General features: G+C 35.8%; 1 protein-coding gene across 8 annotated transcripts; it reads left to right on the top strand.

Annotated features, from left to right (window-relative positions):
- The first annotated feature begins 2,873 nt into the window (after nucleotides 1-2,873).
- Nucleotides 2,874-17,795, top strand: LOC110667865 (uncharacterized). Of its 8 annotated transcripts, none has more exons than XM_058138074.1 (5): nucleotides 2,874-3,076; nucleotides 3,336-3,449; nucleotides 3,884-4,074; nucleotides 4,689-4,882; nucleotides 17,503-17,795. In XM_058138074.1, exons 1-4 carry the CDS (start codon nucleotides 2,927-2,929, stop codon nucleotides 4,774-4,776), a joined length of 543 nt encoding a protein of 180 aa, XP_057994057.1. In that variant the 5' UTR covers nucleotides 2,874-2,926; the 3' UTR covers nucleotides 4,777-4,882; nucleotides 17,503-17,795. The 8 variants fall into 8 exon arrangements, 5 of the variants coding, with proteins under 5 accessions (XP_057994057.1, XP_057994058.1, XP_057994059.1 ...); XM_058138075.1 differs by lacking the exon at nucleotides 17,503-17,795 and adding an exon at nucleotides 13,696-14,063; XM_058138076.1 differs by lacking the exon at nucleotides 17,503-17,795 and adding an exon at nucleotides 13,113-13,417.
- The last annotated feature ends 457 nt before the right edge of the window (nucleotides 17,796-18,252 follow it).

Raw genomic sequence — 18,252 nt, 5'->3', positions numbered from 1 at the left:
ATTTCGATATTATTATATGTTCAAGCATGCCCATGCATCACTTATATGTATATAATTATGTAGTTAAACTCTAGGCATGTTTTATATTGCATTCACAACAGTTAAAGTGCCATGGATGTTGTTGTGGTAATTTGGAGCAGTGTGCGTGCGTTGGCGTGCAAGTGATGTGGTGTGGACTATGGATAGGACGGGTAGACACAGCTTGAGATCTTCGCTGGGACCCGGTCCTTCAGGGTAGACACGGCTTGAGATCTTCGCTGGGACCCGGTCCTTCAGGGTAGACACGGCTTGAGTTCTTCGCTGGGACCCCAATTTGGTTATTAAGTGGAAGTCCGAGCTGAGTTCTTCGCTGGCACAGGTTTGATTTAAGAGAGCTGTATAGGGGATCAGCTCCCATATATTATGATTGATATTACTGGGTGCGTGAGTGCTCCAAATTACCCTTTTGCTGTTATGATGTGAATTTATTGCTGATGTTGCATTTCACTTTACAGGATGCATTAGCTTTAGATAGTTATAGAGATTATGGTTGAAATTGATATTTTACTCTCTGAGTCGAACGCTCACTCCTGTTCAATATTTTTCCAGGCCACAGGAGGATATTTTTGAGGTTAACCTGCTTTTTTTCCTCGCAGGTCGTCTATTCATGTTTGTGTAATTCTATAAACTTTTAGAATTTCCGCATGTGTTAGAAATATTTAATTGATTTGGGTTTGTAATATAAATTATTATTTTGAACCTGTAAAAATTATTATCACATGTATGTTTGATGGACTGGATGAGGGAGCTGAGCTCCTATTTATTTTTATGTTAATATGAGTATGTGAAGGGTGAGCTGAGCTCCCCAATTGAGTATTTATTGTGTTTACAAGTCGGGTGAGTCAAAAACTACCCGTTGAAAGGTCCATTTTATAGCCGAACTCTGTTCGGTTGACTTTTTGAAATTGGGCCCAAATAGGCTTTAGAGTTGGGTTAGTGAATAGTTAGGCTTACTACGGGCCTCGGAGACTTTAGGCTGGCCCAGGTTCTAGTGTCGGTCCGGCTCATAGGTTGAGTCGTGATATAAATTTATAAAATAAATAAATAAATAAATAATAAAATTAAATATAAGGATTAAATTATTAATATTAACATAATAAAAAAATTGAATTGTAATTTACTCTAAAATTAATTATTATCTCCTCAATCAATTTTTTTTTTAGTTTTTAAAATTAACATAATGAAAATATAATTTAACAAAATTAACATAATGAAAATTAACATCTCCTCTTCTGCTAGTTCCATCAGATTTTCCCACAATTTCATATGAAATGGCTTATAGAAGGAAGCAGCATGCTGCGGCTACAGAGTCTTCAATCTCTGCTTCCTATGGCGAGGAGCTGGAAGACGATGACAACACCAACTCTCTTCTTGTTCTTGTTCTTCTTCTTCTTCTTCTTCTTCTTCTTCAAATTCACTTGTTGCTAGAGCCATTCGAGCTTCTTCAGCCGCCCATCGAGATTCTTCTCTCTCCTCTGCTTATGGCTTCAAACAGCACTCTCCTTCCTCCCCCCTTTTCTTCTTCTCCTCCACCACCACCACCACACCACCAGTCCTCCTTCTTTTTCTTATGCCAAGGTTAGCGTTTCAGCTCAGAGATGGAACTTCTGATTATAACCTGTTAGCATAATTATAGCAATTAGCATAATTATAGCAATTAGCATAATTACAGTAATTAATATGATTATAGGAGATTTATAGCATAATTATAGCAATTATTATTCTTGTCTAAATTAGCTCATATTTCTAAATTAGTTCATATTCTCATGTATAAATAGATGTAATATCTCTGTAAATGATACAGATAAATATACAGATAAATACACAATCATTTCCTTCATTACTTGTATTCTTTCTTCTAACATGGTATCAGAGCTGTAAAGCTTTTATTTATAGTTTCTGGGGTCTCTCTTCTCTCTCTACAACATGTTCTGGTTCATTCTTTTATTTCTGTTATTATACCAAAGTGCCGTTTCCAAATCCTGATCCAGGTGATTGTGATGTGCTCAATATTAGTCCAACTACTCTTCGTCGTTCTACCCGTCGGTTTAATCCTCGTTGAATCTGCACGATTGTTGATCCAAGACTGCTGCATCCGCTTCCTAGCACTACTCTTCGTAGTTCTATCCGATTGCGCTGCATACGCTCCTAGCACTACTCTTCGTAGTTCTACCCGCCCGCTTATCTGTTGAATCTGCACGATTGTTGATCCGATTACGCTGCATCTGCTCCTAGCACTACTCTTCGTAGTTCTACGTCGGTTCGCGCCTCTGTTGAATCTGCACGGTTGTTGATCGATACTGCGCTGCATCTGCTCCTAGCACTACTCTTCGTAGTTCTACCCGTCCGGTTACACTGTCTGTTGAATCTGCACGCTTGTTGATCGATTACTGCGCTGCATCTGCTCCTAGCACTACTCTTCATCGTTCTACCCGTTCAGTTTGATTCTTGTCTCCTCTATCAGCCAAACCGCTGATATATTCACCAAAACGCATCATCCCACTCGCTTTCAGGATCTCTTAAGCAAACTCAAGTTGGCACATGCGCTACCACCTTGAGTTTGAGGGGGGGTGTTAGCATAATTATAGCAATTAGCATAATTATAGCAATTAGCATAATTACAGTAATTAATATGATTATAGGAGATTTATAGCATAATTATAGCAATTATTATTCTTGTCTAAATTAGCTCATATTTCTAAATTAGTTCATATTCTCATGTATAAATAGATGTAATATCTCTGTAAATGATACAGATAAATATACAGATAAATACACAATCATTTCCTTCATTACTTGTATTCTTTCTTCTAACATAACCCATTGACAATGACTTGTTTTTCTTTCTGGGTCAATGTAGGATTCAAAGCTCTATGAATACACTTCAATGCGAAATTTAAATGAATCCAGACAAGGGTTTTGGGGTAATCTTGCTAGAAAAGCTAAATCTTTTGTCGAAGATGATAATGCTCCTCAACAAGTGGATTCACCTGGTAGAGACCGGCACCATGTGCCTCAAGCTTCAATTAAACCCAAGGTCAGAATTCAATCTAGGATTGCAGCACTTGCCTTGTTGAATACAAAAGGTGCGAGCTTTCTAAAGCATCGAAGATTTAACCTTCATGATATTTAACTTGTTATTAACTATGCGGTCCTCATCTTTATTTTTAATTTTACATTTCTAAAACCTTGTTGCATTTGCAGTTCATGCCTTTGTCTCACAGTAATGCTCGCAGGTTTTGTTGAGTCTTGAGGTGTGAATATGATCCTGTTCTTATAACATGTGTTGTTTGCAGTACCAGAATCCATACCCATCTCATGACAGCGATCGAAAAACAGACAGTCCTATATTACAGAAGGGACTGAAAGCTATCCCATCTTCCCTAAATTATATTGGTAATGCTGTAGAGGTCAGCTTCTATAGAAGTTTTGGATTCAAAATACTTGGAATTTCTTTGGTGATCTTTGTGTGTTCGTACACTTTGCACTCACAAAAATAATCATTAACCATCTTTCGCCATTAATAAATTTGTAGTTTTGGGCTAATCACCTAAAATGTCCTAAACATTATGCAATCTTGCAACCATGGCCTGAAATTGAAATATCCAGTTGTAGCCTGATCATTTATTAATGGGTGCAACTTGCAATTATGGCCACCCTTCAGCAGCTCTTTGGCCATAATTACAACTTATAATGAAAAATAAGGACATATTTGTGTATTTCTGTAATTCAGGTCATAATTGCACATTGACATAAAATTTGGACTTTTGGATGATTATCCAACCCTACAGTTTGCTACTCATGTTCTGTCATGTTGAAACACAGTTGTGCTTTACTTTTTCAGGAGGGTCTTACTAAGGTGGAGAATCGGACTGCAGACATTATCCAAGAAACCTCTAAGCATATCAAGAAAAAGCTTAGTGGTGCTGCTACACAGAATCAGGCAACTAGTTGTGGTAGCACATGGCAACCCCAAATACAGGCCCAAAATCAAACTGACCAAGAACTTCAACTAAAAGCATCTCGCGACGTAAGGTGGCAGCTGTGTCAATGGTTCATATAATGAAAATATATTACATGTGTGGGTTTCCCTAAACTTGTGCCAGCCAGATTGAGTTGAAAACTGCCAGATTGGCTTTTCTGCATGCTACAAAATAACATTGATTTAATTCTAGGGCAGAGAATGTTTAATTTTTACCATGTGGATGTGGTAGATGCTTCTAAGTTCTATCCTGCTTCCTAGAGGTTTCTGCATGTTCTTTGACTGTAGCTTTTTTAGATCTATAAATTAACTAACTGCTCTGATGATTCAATTTGTGTCGACCACCAATGCTGTTCTTTTTGATCAGTATCCTACTGTTTCCAATATAAGGTCTTGTGATATTTTGGGAATCCTTGTTACAATGTTTATGCTACATGCGAGTATGACACAGCTGTCTATAGATAGTTTTTAGTGAAACTGTTTCCAATTTCAGACAAAACACGCCTTACACCCCAGAATGGAACCTTTTACAGTCTCGCAAGTTCCAGTCATAGCAGCAACAAAAAATTGAAGATAGAATTGACTAGGAACCTATATAAGGGCTTTAGATGATATGTAGAATTACTTGTTATGCAATCCTAATTTTGATTTGTTTTCTTTGTGAGAGGTATGATCTGCTGTTGATTTGTGTTGCAGGTTGCAATGGCTATGGCTGCCAAGGCAAAGCTTCTTCTTCGAGAGTTAAAAACTTCTAAAGCGGATTTGGCTTTTGCTAAGGGGCGATGTGCTCAGCTGGAGGAGGAAAATAAACTCCTTCGAAAGAATCATGAAAGGGGGGACAATCCAGAAGATGATGATTTGGTATGCATTTTCTTTCATTAGTCCAACTTTTTTATGTTTTTCCTTGTTTTCCATTCTTTTAAAATAAATTTGGGATGATCTAAATGATGATGTTCTGGTTTTTGGCAAGCCAATAGATGTTCATTGATCACTAAAAATCAGAATATGAACTTGAAATGTGATACTTTGTTATCTGTTCATTGATCACCAACAGATGTTCTGGAAGTGTGATAATTGGTTTTGTGCTAGAACTATATGTAAGATCTGATTTCTATGCTTTAATTTCAAGAAAACTGAAAAACAATATCTAGCGATGAGGCCTTAGTATTGGATAGAAGGTTGGCTCTAGCTCCAATAATTAGAGAATGAAGAACTTGCTTGGGATAATACACTTGTCTGTGTTAGTGTTATGTTAGGATTGAGAAGATTTGCAATTTTATGCTTTATGGCTAAAGTAGTGTTATGGAAAGTCAATCACTATGTTATGGAAAATCAATTACTATATTATTTCTCTGTATATTTTGTATTCTGTATTCCTATTTAGGATTTCTTCCTAATTAGTAGAACACAATTATAGGAATCAATTGTATATATATACCCATGTACAGATTAATTGAAATCAATGAGAATCATCTCTTTTTACATGGTATCAGAGCAAGTCATCAATCTAGGGTGACTATTTGTTCTCACTACCCAGTTCAGGAGAGACCTTGGCCGCCGACCGGCCGTTTCAACCCCGATCAACATCGCCGGTGTCGTCTCAACCCCCTCATTCCACCACTGTGTCTTTGTTGCACAGTCGATATAACCATTAAAGGACTTCTGAAGTTTGGCTCTCAGATCCTATTTTGGTATTTGCTTGATTTGTGATTTTGGGTTATTTTGCTGCTTTAAGCACTTTGGATTAGCGTTTCGGTTAGTTTTCTTTGTCTCAACAAATGGCAGACAATAAGAATGTTATTTCTGATGTGATTCCGGTGATGACTAAGATCACGGAACACAAACTTAATGGTTTGAATTACCTGGAGTGGAGTAAGACTGTTAGGGCCTATTTGCGTAGCATTGATAAGGATGATCACCTTACTAAAGATCCACCCACTGATGATACACGACAAACTTGGCTAAGGGAGGATGCTCGGTTGTTTTTGCAGCTTCGGAACTCGATTCATAGTGAGGTAATTAGTTTAATTAATCACTGTGAATTTGTTAAGGAATTGATGGATTACTTAAATTTTCTGTATTCTGGTAAAGGGAATATCTCCCGTATTTATGATGTTTGTAAGGCATTCTACTGTGCTGAGAAAGAGGATAAGTCTCTCACGGCTTATTTTATGGATTTTAAGCGGGTATATGAGGAACTTAATGTATTGTTGCCTTTTAGTCACGATGTGAAAGTTCAAAGAGCTCAGCGGAGCAAGCGGTCATTATGAGTTTTCTTGCAGGCCTTCCTTCAGAGTATGAGACTGCTAAATCTTAGATCTTCTCCAGTTCTGAGATTTCCTCTTTGCATGAAACGTTCACACGGGTCCTTCGTACAGAGAGTACTCAATCTTCACGACTGCCAAGTAGTGCTTTTATTAGCGTAATCCAAATGGACAACGGGGTAATAGAAGAGGAAGTAGAGGAGGAATTACAGGAATGAAGTAATCAACGTAATGGAGAGGCTAGTTCTAATCGGGACTCAAGAGGAGTCATTTGTTATTATTGCCATGAGCACAGCCATACAAAATATAATTGTCGCAACTTCAGAGAAAAATCAGCGATCACGGATGGCAAATATGGCGTGAGAGAATTCTCTGATATCTTCCTCTGAGAAAACTATTTTGGTATCTGCAGAGGATTTTGCACAATTTTCCCAATATCAGGCATCTCTAAAGCCTACCAGTTCCCCTGTCACTGCGATCGCTGAGTCAGGTAAATCCACTACATGCCTTGTGTCTTCTTTATCCAAATGGGTTATTGATTCTGGTGCGACAGATCACATGACAGGTAATTCTAGTCTTCTATCTGCTTTTCAGTCTAATCTCACTTCCTCTCATTACTTTGGTGATGGTTCTACTTCTTGTGTCATGGGTTCTGGAACTGCGAACCCGACTTCGTCAATTTCTTTGTCTTCTGTTTTGTGTCTACTAAAATTCTCTTTTAATCTATTTTCTGTTAGTAAACTTACTCATACCTTAAATTGTTCTGTTTCCTTTTTTCCTGACCAATGTTTGTTTTAGGATCTTACGACATAGCAGATTATTGGTAGAGGACGCGAGTCAGGTGGTCTTTACATTCTGGAAAATCATGTACCGCGGTCGCTTGTTTGCTCCAGTACCTTAACACCTCTTGAAGCTCATTGTAGATTGGGTCATCCTTCTTTGTCTACCATGAAGAAGCTGTGTCCTCAATTTTAGTCTTTATCAGTACTAGAATGTGAGTCGTGTCAGTTTGCAAAACATCATCGTTTGCCTTCTGTGTCTAGAGTCAATAAACGGGCTTCATCTCGTTTTGAGTTAGTTCATTCTGATGTTTGGGGTCCTTGTTCTGTTACATCTAAAACTGGATTTCGTTATTTTGTTACTTTTATTGATGATTACTCTCGTGTTACCTGGTTATATTTAATGAAGAATCGTTCTGAGTTATTTTCTATCTTTTGTGCCTTTTGTAATGAAATCAAAACTCAATTTAATATTTCTGTGCGCATATTAAGAAGTGACAATGCCAAAGAATACTTTTCAGCACAATTTCAGCCTTATATGACACAAAATGGGATTCTTCATCAGTCTTCTTGTGTGGATACCCCATCCCAAAATGGCGTGGTCGAAAGAAAAAATCGTCATCTTCTTGAGGTAACTCGTGCTCTTCTTTTTCAGATGAAAGTACCTAAACACTTTTGGGCGGATGCAGTTTCTACGGCATGTTTTTTGATCAATCGTATGCCGTCTTCTGTCCTTAATGGGGATATTCCTTATACTACTTTGTTTCCTACAAAATCTTTGTTCCCTATTGAACCCCGTATTTTTGGTTGTACCTGTTTTGTGCTTGATGTTCGTCCACAGGTTACTAAATTGAATCCAAAATCTCTCAAATGTGTCTTCCTTGGGTACTCCCGGCTCCAAAAAGGGTACCGTTGTTTCTCTCCTACTCTTAATCGTTATCTTGTTTCTGCAGATGTCACATTTTTTGAGTCCACTCCATTTTTTTCTCCATCATCTGTGTATGAGAGTCAGGGGGAGGAGGATGATCTCTTAATATATACTGTCCAACCAATGTCTAGTCCTCTCCCACGGCTGTTCCTTGTCTGCTGGACCTACTCGACCTCCGTTGTTCATGTTTATTCCAGAGATTGGAGATTCTGACTCGAGATCCTCCACCGGCTACTTCGTTGGGAGATCACTACCTCATCGATCATGATACTGATCTAGACTTACCTATTGCTCTTCGTAAAGGTAAACGTTCATGTACTTACCCTATCTCTTCTTTTGTTTCTTATAATCAATTGTCTTCTTGTTCTCGGTGTTTTGTTACTTCTTTAGACTCTGTTCCTATCCCTAATACTGTTGATGAGGCACTGTCTCATCCTGGCTGGTGTGATGCTATGAAAGAGGAAATGGAGGCTTTAGATGCTAATGGTACATGGGAACTATTGCCTTTGCCTATTGGTAAGAAAGCTATTGGTTGCAAATGGGTATATACAGTAAAGGTAAATCCTGATGGTTCTGTGGCGAGGTTAAAAGCACGCCTTGTAGCAAAAGGATATGCTCAGACATATGGGGTTGATTACTCTGATACTTTTTCTCCTGTAGCTAAACTTATTTCTATTCGCTTGTTTATCTCTTTAGCAGCTACATATGATTGGCCCCTGCATCAATTGGATATCAAGAATGCTTTCCTTCATGGTGATCTTCAGGAGGAGGTGTATATGGAGCAACCACCTGGGTTTGTTGCTCAGGGGGAGTTGGGTAAAGTTTGTAGGCTTCGGAAGTCTCTTTATGGCTTGAAACAAAGTCCTAGGGCATGGTTTGGGAGATTCAGTGAAGCAGTACAGGAATTTGGTATGCAAAAGAGTAAGTGTGATTACTCAGTATTTTATAGGCAATCTGAGACTGGTCTAATTCTCTTAGTAGTCTATGTGGATGACATTGTCATCACTGGGAGTGACTCTGCAGGAATTTCATCTCTTAAAACCTTCCTCCAAACTCAGTTTCAGACCAATGACTTGGGATTGTTAAAGTATTTCTTGGGTATCGAAGTTATGAGAAGTAAGAAGGGTATTTTCTTGTCTCCAAAAAAATATGTCCTCGATCTGTTGACAGAGACAGGAAAATTAGGTGCTAAGCAGTGTTATCAAAGCGAGCAGCGCCGAGCGGCGCCAGCGGCGAGGCGAGCCTGTCGCCGCTCGGCGGAATGCCTGGCTCGACTTGCGGAGGCGGCGCCGGCGAGAGGCGAGGCGTCTGAGCGAGGCGACGCCTCTTCACAGCAACGGTAAGTGTCTTCACGACGACAACAGGTATGCTCTCTCTCTCTCTCTCTTCTTCTTCTTCTTCTTCTTCTTCTTCTCCCGCTTCGATCTCTCTCTCTCTTACGTCCCTTTCTTTTTTTTTTTTTCTCCCTCTCCAGTCTCCACCTCTGTTCGATCTCTCTCTCTGATCTTTTTTTTTTCTTTCCTCTTGCCGCTTGCATGCCGATCTCTCTCACGTCCCTTTTTTCTTTTTTTTTTTTTTTTTTTTCTCTCTCTCTCTCCACTTTTCTTCTACTGCTGGCTGCTCTCCTCTGTTGATCTCACGTCGCTTTCTTTTCCCTTTCCTGCTGCTCTGTTTTTTATTTTTTCCTTTTTTTTTTCTCTCCTCTCCTTCTTTCAGCAGTCCCTTTTTTTTTTTTTTCCTTCTCCTCCTTTTAATTAATTAATTATTATTAATTATTTATTTATTTGTTAATTTAATTATTTTATTTTTATCAATTAATTATTTAAATTTTATGGGTATTGATAAATTGATTATTTTAATTTGTATTTTTATTTAATTAGTTGATTAATTAATATGGGTATTATTGATTTGTTGGTATTTAGTTTAATTTTTATTTGTTATTCTTGTTAATTTAATTAGTTTTACTTTTTACCTTGTTAATTAGACATTATTTATTAATTAATTATTTATTTTATATAGGTATTATTAATTTATTGTTAATTTAATTTTTTATCTTCTTATTATTATTAATTAATTGTTTAATTTATATGGGTATTGTTAATTTATTATTAATTAGTTTACCTTTTACTTGTTATTATTGTTAATTAGTTTTAATTTGATTAATTTTACTTTTTTCTTGTTAATTAGATATTAGATGTTTATTTTATATGGGTATTATTAATTTATTGTTTATTTGATTATTTTTCTTTTTGTTCTTAGTAAGTAATTGTGTAATTTATATGAGCATTATTACTTTGTTGTTAATTAGTTTACTTTTTTACTTTTTATTATTGTTAATTAGTTGTTAGATTAATTAATTTTACTTTTGTCTTGTTAATTAGACATTAGTTGTTTATTTTATATGGTATTATTAATTTATTATTAATTTGATGATTTTACTTTTTGTTCTTCTTAATTAATTGTTTAATTTATATAGGCATTGTTAATTTATGATTTTACTTTTTGTTCTTATTAATTAATTGTTTAATTTATATGGACATTGTTAATTTGTTGTTAATTAGTTTACTGTTTTACTTTTTACTTATTATTCTTGTTAATTACTTATTTAATTTAGATATAAACATAGTGTAAATCATAATTTTTTTTCTTTTTAATATGTTTTTTTACTTATCAACTATTTAAAAGTATATATATATATATATATATATATATATATATATATATATATATATATATATATATATAATTTAAACAATTAAGGTTATAGCGCCTTGCTTCGAAAAGGCCCTCGCCTCGCCTCTCGCCTCTCGCCTAAGGCCATAGAATACTCTATCGCCTTAGTGTCGCCTTTCGCCTTGATAACACTGGTGCTAAGCCTTGTAGCGCACCAATGACTCCAACTTTACAATTGTTAGCAGGAGATAGTGAGTTGTTTGAAGATCCAGAGAGATACAGGAGATTGGTAGGAAAATTGAACTATCTTACTGTCACTCGTCCTGACATTGCTTATGCCGTTAGTGTGGTAAGTCAGTTTATGTCTTCCCCAACTGTTGCTCATTGGGAAGCCTTGGAACAAATCTTGTGTTATCTGAAGGGCGCTTCAGGAAGAGGTTTGCTATATGGTAATCATGGGCATTTAAATGTTGAATGTTTTTCAGATGCCGACTGGGCTGGATCTAAGGTTGACAGGAGGTCAACTACTGGATATTGTGTTTTTATTGGAGGAAATTTGGTGTCTTGGAGAAGCAAGAAGCAGAGTGTAGTTTCTCGATTTAGTGCTGAATCCGAATACAGAGCCATGGCACAATCAGTATGTGAGGTAATGTGGATACTTCAATTACTAGATGAGACAGGTTTTAAGACCTCACTGCCTGCGAAATTGTGGTGTGATAATCAAGCTGCTCTTCATATTGCTTCTAATCCGGTGTTTCATGAGCGGACCAAACATATTGAGATTGATTGTCACTTTATTCGTGAAAAGATTCAACAATAGATCATCTCAACAGGACACATCAAAACTGGAGAGTAGTTAGGAGATATTTTCACAAAAGCTCTGAATGGAGCTAGGATTGACTACATTTGTAACTAGTTGGGCATGATTAACATCTATGCTCCAACTTGAGGGGGAGTGTTATGGAAAGTCAATCACTATGTTATGGAAAGTCAATCACTATATTATTTCTCTGCATATTTTATATTCTGTATTCCTATTTAGGATTTCTTCCTAATTAGTAGAACACAATTATAGGAATCAATTGTATATATATACCCATGTACAGATTAATTGAAATCAATGAGAATCATCTCTTTCTACAAGTAGAAAATAGGATAAATGGGAATCAAATTCTAATTTTACAAATAAAGAGTTGAATCAAATTATAGGATTTGGGATAAATTCTCAAAATCAATTACAAATGGCGCATGGCACACACATAAAAGCAAAATACATTGAAAGATGAAATATTTTAGTGAGTATTGAATGATTATGCAGCCAATTCAAAGGCATTTGCCTTTAAAGAAAAGCCATGTGAAATATTTTCTTCTTTAGCACACGTGAGTTAATTTGATGAAAAAATATTTGGAATTCTTATTCCAAATCATAATATCATATAGAACAACATAATACTTCTTTTTTCCAAGCATGACTTTTGTGCTTTCGCACGCATAATTTTTCCTATAAAATAAAAGTTACATTTCTCCTCTATTTTCTCTATTTTTTTCATGATCACATCTCTATAACTAATTACATTTCTCCTCTATTTACTCTATTATTTTTATAACTAATTACACTATTATTATTAGGCACTCAAAATTACTTCATCCTTTATGCTTTTCAGTCAAAAGTACAACACTGTCGCATGGAGTGGTGTATAGCTGCAATAAGAAAGAATAATGCAAAATAATGTGAGCTTCATAAGTCAATACACTGTAACAGTAATTATTTAGAGAAGAATAAGGAAGAAGAATGTTGGAGTGAGAAGAATGAGAGAGGATGCGTGTATATGTGTGAGGAGATAGAGAGAGCAAAATACCTATGCATGCATGCCTTTGAGAAAATAATTAGGTTGCATGGGCATTTGCAGGGTCGAATGCAGGATAATATATCAAGGGGGGCCAAAAATTAAAAATTAAAAATAAAAAAAGTAGAAAATAACAAAATATTGATAAATAAATGGAAAAAACTGTTGATTTAAAAGTCGAGTTTAATTATATATTTTATTTTTTTAAAAATATTATTTTTAATAGACTATTTTTACTTTTAGAAAATTGAATAAGTTTTAAATTTGATAAAATATCCTTGTGTGTGTGTGTGTGTGTATTATTGTTTCTTTCATAGTTCATTTTCTTTTAATTTGTAAAAACATAAATTTTAATATGGATAATTTATAACATCATAATTATTAAGATTTTTGAAATTAATAACAATTTATTAATTTGATGATATAATAATTTTAAATTAAGTTTTAAGTGCAACTTCATTGCTCTCAAAGTATTCCTCACTGACGATTGTACATCTTCGAAACAATTTATCTATAATTTATAGTTTATATTGTAAAAGCTAAAAAGTAATTAAAAAAATTCTAATGGTTATATGTTTCACTTGATACATGTAGCTACAGGCTACAGCAATCTGGCAACTCTCACCTCATACCCATGCATGCTCAGCAAGATGAGGAATATGTATGTAATTTTTTTGTTTTTGGAATTTTTTTTTTGGTTGGGGGGGGAAGGGCCCCCCTCAACCTACATGTCGGTCTACCCTAGGCATTTGTAGCATATCGCCATGAGCAGCTCTAATTTCCAATTCTGGAAACAACTTTATTTGATATTGTTTTGGGAAGAGTCCAGCTCTTGATAGATTGTATCTTTCCTTAAAAAGCTACCTATGTCTAATTTAGCAATATGATTGAATGGAGTTTATGCATTGGAGTTTAACCTAGATGTTGTGCCATCGTGCATAATGGCACCTATTTTTTGTTATCCTAATTGCCTAAGAATAGAACACAAATCAATGACCAAGTTAATCTAATAGGAGCAAAGAGTTCTCTCTCTTCTATTTTATTTTTTATGTGATTTTTTGATGAGTTCAATGAAATGCAAGGGGAAACAATGTTTCTTCTAATGAATGGAATTAATGATTGAAGTGAGTTGTTTTCTTTGTATTAAATCAGTTGGTATTCTGATGCCTTTTTTCTGTTCTAGATACGGCTTTAACTTGAAACACTCTTATCAGAGAAGGCTTGATTAACGCATGAGAACTCAATCTATGCCCGTGAAAATCGCTTCCTAAGTGAGGTTGTTGAATACCACTAGCTTACCATGCAAGATGTTGTGTACTCGGATGAAGGCATTGGGGAAGTAACTGAAGTTTATCCCATTAAGGTAGCGTCCAATACTCACTCTATTCCGACGTCTCTACCTCTTTTGTTGCCTACGAAGGTTCTCCTTGATTCAAGTTTGCGAGCAAGTCAGGACATTGCTCCTCACCCTGCGCCACCTGTCACGGGACAGGAGTTCTAGCCCTGTGTGGCGCCTAGGTCCCTCTTGGTCAGGGCCCCTAGGCCAGCCTTTCCTCTATCTAGCAAGCTTGCTTAGGCCCAAATATTAAGTATCTTCGAGATTTTTCGCACGTACTTCTATAGATTCATAATTGTTAGCTTCATAAGATAAGAGTTAGCTTATGATGACCTTGCCAACTGCCAAGAATAGGAGTGGGAAACTGCCAAGAATAGGAGTGGGAAACTGCCAAACCATTACATTCTCCCCCACCTAATCCCATAAACGCCCTCGTTTGTTTGCGTTCACGTTGCTTCCCTGCACAACTTGTCACACTCCCTCGCACATAAGAGCCCACACACCATTTGTCGCGCTCGCCGAACGCAAACACTTAAGCAGCATGTTGGTCACCAGTTTGCCAAAACATTTGCCCACTTCCACGCGTAGACATCCTTTTAAATGCCTTGCCAAGATTTCTCATATTGCTCGCCAGGCACATATAAGCTGCATGGCATACCGCACTTGTCCTTTAGATCGACTCATTTCTTATCTGATGTGGGATTGAGAAACCCTTGTCTACCTCTGTCCCATTGAGGCCTGACACTCTCCCTCACCCGATTCCAGCAACACTCTTGTCGTTATCGGAACCTTGCCTATCTTGGTCTCGTTGGGGCGCTTGGCATGATTCGGATCATCTGGGGCCTGCTTTGATGCCTCTTTGTCATGGGACGGGTGTTCTAGCCCTGTGCGGCTCCTAGGTCCCCCTTGGCTAGGGCCCCTAGGCCAGCCTTCCCTCTATCTGGTAAGCTTGCTTAGGCCTAAATATTAAGCATCTTCGAGGTTTCTGGTATGTGCCTATATAGATTCACAATTGTTAGCTCCATAGGATAAGAGTTAGCTTGTGACGACCTTGCCAACTATCAATAATAGGAGTGGGGAACTGCCGAACCGTTACACACCACTAGGGCTTTTTAAGAATCCCCAAAGTGCCACCTCACCAACTTCTTATACTACTGCTGTGGATACAAAAAAGCACTAAAATCCTTCTGTTTGAGTAGCAATACTTTATTTATTTACAAGTTTGAAATTGTAACCATGTTATTGTGCTTGATATACCTTTCTATAATTTACTTTCAGTCTTTGTTGGACTAATAATGATGTATATTCCCTATTAAGAACTTCATGCTTGTTATCATGTTAAAACCATAATTTTTGAAGATATTTTTTATTATTTTTTTTATTTTTATTTTAAGTTTGATTATATTCAAGGATTTGTGCAGCACATCTAAAATTGTTATCTTTTAGACATCATTGAGCACGAACCTAAAGCTTGTGGAATCATTGTTTGAGACAGATGTTTGAAGCCAAATAAATATGCATGCATTTAATGGATGTTGGTTTAGTGACATTGGAGTATCTTTAGAGATTGAGAGGTTTCAAGTTTAAACATTAATTATAGTCAAAGCAATTAAAAAAAAAAATTAATGAGTCTTGTTGTGTATCACGTGTAAACTATAAAGAAATAAAACAAAAAAATCACAACAAAATTTATGTCTCTTCACGTAGGGTTACATCCACGAGTATGCCTTTTCATACTATATTCAAATAAATCATGCACAATAAAATTTATGTTGTTCACCCTTCTCATGGGGTTACATCTACGAGCGTGCTTTCTCCTACTATCTTTAAATAAATCATATGCTACTTATCAACCTAATTACACATAAGATAACCCTCATTACAAATTACTCATAGTAAATATATTAGTTAGTAATCTCTTTCTCCTCTAGATATAACTCAATATATTTATTACTTTAACTACCTTGTACATCACAAAAGATTTCTTCAACTCAATAGACAATAATCTCTTATTCTTCGACTATGCCCTTTCTTCATTTTAGGTTGAAATCTCTCTCTTCATGAGACTGTAATGGACAATAGTCTCTTCCTCTTGGACTATGCTATTTCTTCACCTTAGACTAAAACCTTTTTCCTTTGATGGGATTGCAACAGGCAGGTGCCACTTTCCTCAATAGGCAAAAGCCTCCTTCATAATGGGCGAATGCTTCTTCTCCATTGTTGAAGGCCATTCATTTTAATGGGCAAGAGCCCCTCTCTGCAATGGGGAAGAGCCAAACAATCTCTCTATAATACTTCTATTTATAGTGTTAATCCCTTCAATCTAAAAATTTTTTAGGACTCCCGCTCAATTTAGGAATAACATTATAACAAGAGTTCTACTCTATATAAGAAATACTCCTCCATCTAATTGAGAAATATTTCTCCCACTCTAATTAGGAAAAAGGCCTCTCTAAATTCTACTAGGATTATGATACAAAATTAAAACTTTTATATTGTCCTTTTTCCAAAACTGAAAAACCTAGACACGCCAACCCTTGATGTTATTATAAACTACAATAAACGCAAAAGGCAGGTGGTTAATTGTTAATAACATGAAAAAATAAAATGAGTAGTGAGACCTATCAATCTCATTGATTACAAATTACAACAAATAGGAATATGATTCCACTTGAATTGTTAGCTTGGATACAAATGTGAACCTAGATATGGAGAACATATGAACAGCCTGATTAAAAAATGACCTTTGTTTTGCAAGTAGAAGTGGTTCGAGCCTCTAGGAATCCAATAAGCTGCAGATCTTAGAATAACTGGAAAAACAAACTAGTTGAACCATCACTATATGATCTGATATGTGTCGGTTTAACCATGCCTTATACAATGGGTATGTCCCTTTGTGCTCAAACCTGAAACGCAATATAGCACGCATAAAACAAAGGGAAAATGGAAATTCTCCATATTATAAAGCAACATATATATTAAAGCAAATTCAAAGATTTTTTGCACCTAACAGAGAAAAGGTAACAAACAAGAACATAATGGTTTACAAAGACTCGAATTTCAAGAAAACTAGAAAGAACAATCCAATTAACTACTAGTTCTTTGATGGAAACTGGTAATGCTGCTCATTCAAAACAAAGCTTATTAACCTTTGTGAAAAAATCTGGTTGCATTGAATGAGGAAAAAAAAAAAAAATCTAAAGTATACAATGAAGAAGGAAGTTTATACACATATGAAACTACCCTGCTAGCTAATCTACTAACATACTTGCTTAGGTGTACTAATTGACTACCAGAATGCAATTAGCTATATAGCTAACTAATTAACTCACTTATAGGCTACGTATCTTCACACACCCCCTCCCCCTTTGAATGTTTTGAAGAGGAATTAAGATTAAACAACCCTAACTGTGAAACTAACTGTAAATGATGATGTAGCATTGGTGCTTTAGTTAGTAAGTAAACTGTATTCCAGTATGAAGATAGTCAATTTTGAAAAAGCCACTTTGTATATGATCTTGAACTAAATAACAATCTAGTTCAATATGTTTAATATGTTCTTAAAACATAGAATTGGTAGAAATATACAAAGCGGCTTTATTGTCACAATGGAGAGTAGCATGAGGCAAATGACTCTAGTTTATGTTATGGCAGGGTGGCAACTAAGCAGAAGAACAGATCAAAAGGATGAGAAATAGAAGGGGAGAAGAGAATTAGAAGGAAGACAGAAAGGAAAAGTTGAGATAGAAGGAAGAAGATAATTCTATTGTATTCAATCTATCAATGTAACAATATAATTTATCTTGTATTTATACTCTCTTTGTACAATTTCCGCTCTCATTTTGTATTACAACTAATTATTCAGCTAACTTCCCTTTAACTCATCTTAGCTCCATAGCTCACCTGCCTTCGACTACTCTCAGTCTCAACATTACCCTTCCTTTTGAAATCATTCTTGTCCTCAAGAATGAATGTGAAAAAAAAAAAAAAAATACTATGAATAAAAGAAAGATCTTCTTTATAATTATCTTGATTGCTAAGTTTTCTAAACTGTTACTAGGCATTTTCTGAACTGGCACTAGGCATTTTCTGAATTAGCACTAGGCATTCTGGTTCTAATTATGTTGTTCTGAAATTTTCTTTTGAGGTTTTCTTACAAACATCAATTGTGCATTTTCCCTTCAATGATAGAACTTGAATTTCATTTTTGTCTTTGCCATTTCTCATACTCATCCTCTTTAAGGAGTATAATCTCATAGAAGCCCAATTCCAAATCATACCAACGAAACTCAAAATCACAACAACTACCACATAATTTGTGTTTTGATTTTCCACAGACCTGTTTCTTTTGTTTCTCAAATTTCCCTATGATAAGAGCAAGTGTATCAATAAGATATTTAAAAT

The sequence above is a fragment of the Hevea brasiliensis genome, chromosome 16, assembly GCF_030052815.1.
Source record: "Hevea brasiliensis isolate MT/VB/25A 57/8 chromosome 16, ASM3005281v1, whole genome shotgun sequence".
Taxonomy (NCBI): Eukaryota; Viridiplantae; Streptophyta; class Magnoliopsida; order Malpighiales; family Euphorbiaceae; genus Hevea; species Hevea brasiliensis.
The sequence above is the reverse complement of the archived record's forward strand: the minus strand, read 5'-3'. Positions and strand labels throughout refer to the sequence as shown.

Excerpts from the sequence above, each read along its gene's own strand:
- LOC110667865 (XM_058138074.1), top strand. The coding sequence starts at position 2,927 with ATGCGAAATTTAAATGAATCCAGACAAGGGTTTTGGGGTAATCTTGCT. Across the intron at positions 3,077-3,335 it reads AAGCTTCAATTAAACCCAAG|TACCAGAATCCATACCCATC; the intron begins GTCAGAATTCAA and ends TGTTGTTTGCAG. Across the intron at positions 3,450-3,883 it reads ATATTGGTAATGCTGTAGAG|GAGGGTCTTACTAAGGTGGA; the intron begins GTCAGCTTCTAT and ends TTACTTTTTCAG.